Source organism: Myotis davidii, unplaced genomic scaffold (assembly GCF_000327345.1).
Source record: "Myotis davidii unplaced genomic scaffold, ASM32734v1 scaffold292, whole genome shotgun sequence".
In the NCBI taxonomy this organism is placed as follows: domain Eukaryota; kingdom Metazoa; phylum Chordata; class Mammalia; order Chiroptera; family Vespertilionidae; genus Myotis; species Myotis davidii.
The window spans coordinates 201,353-207,366 of record NW_006285042.1 but is presented as its reverse complement, the minus strand read 5'-3'; the positions used below and the strand labels follow the sequence as shown (position 1 = coordinate 207,366).

At 40.3% G+C, this 6,014-nt stretch overlaps 1 protein-coding gene across 4 annotated transcripts in view; it reads right to left on the bottom strand.

Annotated features, from left to right (window-relative positions):
* The window catches only part of CCDC58 (coiled-coil domain containing 58), a 23,707-nt gene extending 18,190 nt beyond the window's left edge, over positions 1-5,517 (bottom strand). Inside the window, exon 1 of one of the 4 annotated variants that reach the window (XM_006755327.2) lies at positions 5,422-5,517. In XM_006755327.2, coding sequence (XP_006755390.1) covers positions 5,422-5,472 — 51 coding nt within the window. In that variant the 5' untranslated portion in view covers positions 5,473-5,517. Of the gene's footprint in view, positions 1-1,805; positions 1,926-5,332; positions 5,353-5,396 lie in introns of those variants that run through there. The other 3 variants (XM_006755328.2, XM_015558487.1, XM_015558486.1) reach the window with 3 other exon arrangements.
* Between the last annotated feature and the right edge of the window lie 497 nt (positions 5,518-6,014).

The following is a 6,014-nucleotide window of genomic DNA, read 5'->3' as shown; positions in this document are numbered from 1 at the left end:
AATTACCCTATATTTCTAAGGTTAACCCTCTGGTAAATTCCTTTTATTATTTTGGGCAGCTTTTAGGTTTTATGGGCAGTGGGGGTGGGAAAAGGTCTATTACAAGTCAGTAAAATACAAATGTACTCCAAAAAAATAATCTCAGACTTAACGTTTCCTTTCCACACCCTCTGCCTGTAGGCACCCAGTAGATCCCATGTGCTCTTTTTAGACAGACCTAGTTCCCCAAACCCCATTTTTACAGTAGTACTCATACTATTCCCCCTAAGCCAGAAACAAAGACTTGCCTCCAACTGTCAAGAGTCCTCTGACAACCAGCACCCCCAGGCACAGGGACAGAGAGCAGCTGGGCATGTTGCAAGAGGAACCATAACTAATGCTAGACAATAGTCTATTTACTTTGTACCTTATTATCATATAACTCAAAATCAACTGTGTATAAACGAATAAGTATTCCTAACAGAAATACTAATACTTAAACATTCTGGGAAGGAATACTGAGTTGGTTTTGTTCAGGTGATATATGAACTAGATCTCAGACGGTAAGGAAAAAATGATTTCAAGGTAGCCACAATTGAAAAAAAGCATGGAAATAACAAAGAGCATAATGTGTTCAGAGAAAAGTAGGCCTATGTGGTTGGACAACAGAGATCAAATGTACATTGGAGGAGGTAAGGGTTTGGGGGAGAGAAACATGCATGAATAAGGACAGTGGTAAGGGATATAACTAGAGAGAGGCACTTTGGGACTGAATGCCATGTTAAGTATTTTAGACCTAGTAATATAAGCCTAAAATTAGATGCATGGTTCAGATTCTAAAATTTCAAAGATAACAGTATAAAGCCACAATATTATGGAGATTAGATTGAAGGAGGGATATATTAGAGAAAGGAATGACTGAAAATAAGGAGACCTATCACAAAGCTAGTTGCAAAAATAACAGAGCCTGAACAAAGACCATGGCACAAGTGATGAATTTTCCTAAAACACTTATTTGATCATCTCACACCCTCTGCTCAAAATTGGCTCCTTAATCTCACCCTTGGCATCCAAGGCCTTCTACAACCTGGTTCTAATCTTTTGTGTAATCTCAATGTGCCTCCTGAATTCTAGCAATACTGATTGGCTATTTCCCCAAATACATAAACTTGCCTTATATACTGTTTTTTCTACCGAAAGTAATATAAGCCTAAAATTAGATGCATGGTTCAGTCTAAAATTTCGAAGATAACAGTATAGCCCTGATCCTATTCACTTAAGGCCCAGTTCATTTATTTATTTTTAATTGATTGCAGAGAGAGGAAGGGAGGGATAGGAACATCAATGATGAGAATCATTGACAGGCTGCCTCCTGCACACCCTCTACTGAGGATTGAGTCAGCAACCTGACGGGATATAGAACTATGACATCCTGGCTCACGGGTCAATGCTCAACCACTGAGACACACAGCTGGGCAAGGCCCAACTAAATTATCACCTCTTGAGTTATTTCTCTCTGAACTGTTAAAGCATTTTATTCATATTCTCAATATTTTCTACATTTTATATCCAGTCCACTGCGTCTTCCCAAGTGCCTAGTAGCTAGTCGTAACTGTTTTGAATTGCATTGTGCCTTCCCAAAATTTCCATGTGACTATATCTGGAGATAAGGCCTTTAGGGAAGTAAGATAGGGTCCTAATCCCATAGAACTGGTGTCCTTGTGAGAAAGAGAAACCAAAGATTTTTCTCCCTCTACAAGGCCAAAGAGGCCATGAGAGAATGCAGTGAGAAGGCAGCAATCGGCAAGTCAGGAAGAGAGGCTCACCAGAAAACAATCTTGACAGGACTTTGATCTTGGACTTCTAGCTTCCAGAACTGTGAAAAAATACATTTCTGTTGTATTTAAGCCACCATTTGTGGTATCTATCATGGCAGCCCTAGCAGACTAATACAATATTCAATAAGTTGTTGCTGAATGTTAAAATGGGATTCCAGACATTCAATTTTAAACATTCTTTTCTGGATTTTTTAAAATATGTATTTTTTAATTATTTCAGAGAGGAAGGGAGAAGGAGAAAGAGATAGAAACATCAATGATGAATCATTGATTGGCTGCCTCCTGCATGCCCCACACTGGGGATCAAGCCCGAAACCCAGGCATATATCCTGACTGGGAATGGAACTATGACCTCCTGGTTCATAGATTGATGCTCAACCAGTGAGCTATGCCGGTCAGACTCTTTTCTGGATTTTATTTCATTTTGCAAATAGGATATTTTCCAGGAGCGCAAAGTCCAACTTTTATAATAGAAAAATAAGAATTGTAAAAATTTAAAACACTTTAAAAACTCTTAAACTTTACACCTATATCCTGGCCAGGTAGCTTAGCTGGTTAGAGTGTCAGCCCAGTGAGCCAAGATTTTGGGTTCAATCCCTGGTCAGGGCACAAATAAGAATCAACCAATGAATGCATGAATAAGTAGAACAACAAAATCAGTGTTTCTCTCTCTCTCAACTCAATGAAAATATATAAATAAATAAAGCATGCACCTATACAGAAAAAAATCAGAACACTAGTTGTCAGAGGAAAGGATGGGGCAAGGATTAACTGGAAGGGGCATGAAAAAACTTTCTGTCAAAACTCATTTAACAGCCCTAGCTGGTTTGGCTCAGTGGCTAAAGCGTCAGCCTGCAGATTGAAGGGTCCTGGGTTCAATTCCGGTTAAGGGCACATGCCCGGGTTACAGGCTTGATCTCCAGTAGGGGGCCTGCAGGAGGCAGCTGATCAATCAATGATTCTCTCTCATTGATGTTTCTATCTCCCTCTCTGAAATCAATAAAAATATATAATTTTTTTAAAAGGTGGATTGATGGGTAGAGATTGCTATTTGATAAATACAGCAAATCACTGGTTAAAGAATCTAGATGGTAGGTACCAGTGTTCACTGTACAATTCTTTCAACTTTTTGTAGTGTCTGAATATTTTCATAATAAAATTCTGAAAAAAATACAACTAATCTTTATAGTGGTTAGAGCATTACGCCCAAGAACCAAAAGGGTCTCCGGTTTGATTTGGGGCTTGAGAGGGAGGCAAACCAATTGCTGTATCTCTCTCACATGGATATTTCTATCTCTCTCCCCCTCCTTCCCTTCCACTTTCTCTAAAAAAATCAATGAAAAAAAAAGATTTACAATTAACAAGAACAACAAAAATGCATACAAGAAAATAAGAAAGAAAAAAGGAAAAATATCAAAAGAAACACACACACAAAAATATACGCGACTTGTTTCTCTTTGAAAGTACTCAGTGCAGTGCTTTTCACATTTAGGATACTCACACAGAAAATGTAATGGTTCCATAGCTTTAAAAAATTTAAAATAATTTGTGAGTACGTCAGTTAAATTCATCTAAACCTCAATGCTATCCTAAAGCTTTATAATTTCACAGCACCTTCCCTTATGTTATTGTGTGCCGAGGCAATAGAGACAAATGTTATTCTTATTTACAATGAGGTTAAATGATGTGTCAAGACCAGCTCTGGGAAAGCAGTTCTTCTGACTTTTAGCCCAGGACATTCTCCATTATAAACCATGCACTTGGAAAAGTCCTAGAGAAAGTATCTAGAAACTTCCCCTAAGTATCACTAATTAGACTTATTTTATGATTTTTTTCTCTGTGAATGGAATGGTTCTGCACGACAGTTTAGCTTTTGCCCCACTTACAACATTTTATCTGACCTCCCAAAAGGAAAATCAGTGTTTTAACAGCAAAAAGAGATCATCTGAAATTTGGTTTTAGAGATTCAAATAACATTACAGAGATGGAAATAAGTTTTAAATATTACTTAACATAATCTTTTTTTACAGATTCAAAAGTTAATTCCCAAAGGAGTTAAGTGATTAGCTCCAGGTCCCAAAGCTAATGGCAGAAGCAGTACTAGAACCCAGAACATCTAACTCACTAACCAAGACTCTTTCTCATAAACCTTAAAACTATCCTTGCACAATTATCTGAGTGTATTGACTCAAGTTAAATCACAGTACTAATGTGACAAGACCAAGGTGACAAATGGTGCAAACCTTAACACGTTAAGCGCCACGTCAGTCACCGGTGACTGATACTATACTTTCCGACCGGACAGTCACTGGTGCCACCAGCATATCGGTGAAATCGGAAAGGAAGACAAAATAGGCTTGGAGCTTAACGTGTTAAATGGTCCATATACTTTAGAATTCAAGTCTTTTTTTTTTCTACTTAAGGTTTTTACAAATGTTTACATTTGTTGGGCACATGAATCATATTTGAAGTCAACTGCAGTGTTGAGCTAGTCTAAAAAACAGCTGAAGTGGTGAAGAGGATGCAAGTAATGACTTCACATAAAAAAGACCCCATATAAAGTCATTTGGCCAAATGGTTTGTCAAAGAATTCGGTCTGTTGAGGTTATCTTCAAGAATACCACTCCCTACAAAATGGCTCAAAGCACAAAGCTGACTACAGATAGGTCAATGACATGTGAAATAATTTTTCAATACCTTTAGTTAATAATACATTTGTAGCTCTAGCTGGTTTGGCTCAGTGCATAGGGCGTGGACCTGCAGACTGAGGGGTCCTGGGTTCCATTCTGGGAAGGGCACATGCCTGGGTGGCAGGCTTGATCCCCAGCGGGGGGCGTGCAGGAGGCAACCGATCAATGATTCTAACATCATTGATATTTCCATCTCTCTCTCTCTGAAATCAAGAAAAAATATTTCTTAAAAAATACATTTGTAATCTAGACAACAGCACATTTGTGCCTACAGTGGAACAGATAACTTTCATTGCAACTTGGTCAAAATCCAAACCCCTGTTAATTCACGGGTTAATATTTAACCCTAAACCTCTGGTGCTTGTATAAAAGATACAGCGTTTTTCTTAAATGTTACATTCTCTCTAATGCTTAGAAAGGCCAGGGCAGGTACTAGAATCAATCGCTCTTCTAAGACTCCAAATGTTATATCCCAACAAAACAATAAAACTTGCGCCAAGTTGATTTATCAAACGAGTAAGCTCTCGTTCACTTTTTTTTTAATCTCCTACAAATGTTCAACTTACAATACGAGGATGGCACAGGCCAGGTACAGATTTCGGTGGATGGCTAAAAGATTGTTACAATCGCTACCCACCCGGCCGAGCTCGGCTTTACCACCGCGCAGCCACCCGGAGTGTCCCGTGCGGTTACTCGGGGCCTGGGCGGCGCAGAGAGAACCATGACCCCCAAGGAGTAGCCTGGCTCTCTTAAGGCCAACCCCGCGCCCCCATGACCTCCAATGGCTCGAAAAAGGAGCCTCGAATTGCCCGCTTCTTCCATAACTTGTCCGCATTCCCTCCTAGGCCAGGGGAGGGTACAGGGCCCGGGGATAAAAGAAAGGACACACCAGCCACTGGGAAAAACCCCATCACCTGGAACTCGGCGAACTCTTCACAGTTCACACCGCCACTGGGCGCCGCCATATTGGACAAACGCGAGGCCCCTGCCGGGAGCCAATCACCGCGGAGCAAAGGTGCCCGCGGCAGCGCCTGACAAAATATTTCGAGGGAAATCGGCGATAAAATAGCTCTTGTCTTTTCCCTGGTCCTCATTTACTCCGCAACCGGGAACTTTGCAGTCCTTTTCACTCCTGCCCCTTTGACAGCTGACTTTCATCGCAACTTGGCCATGTCCTCCTAGAAATGACCCCTATGCATGGACCGAAGAATGTCAGAACTTGAAGGGATTGTTTTACCCTAATCCCATCTTCTTATAAAAAGGGAAACGATTTCTTAGCCTCACCAACCAGATCCTTCGAGGAAGAAACCTGGAGTAGAAGTGGTTTTTCTTAACCCTCCCACTCCAATATCTGTCTCCCGTCCCTAGAGATGAGGGGCCTTTGATTGTTAAGGATTGGGATCACTAAGAAATGTCAAGAAAAGACATTTCTGACAATGCATAAGGGTTGGACAGGTGTCGGGTGTGTAAATGTTTGATTTCATAAAAATAGGTAAATAAGTAGGAA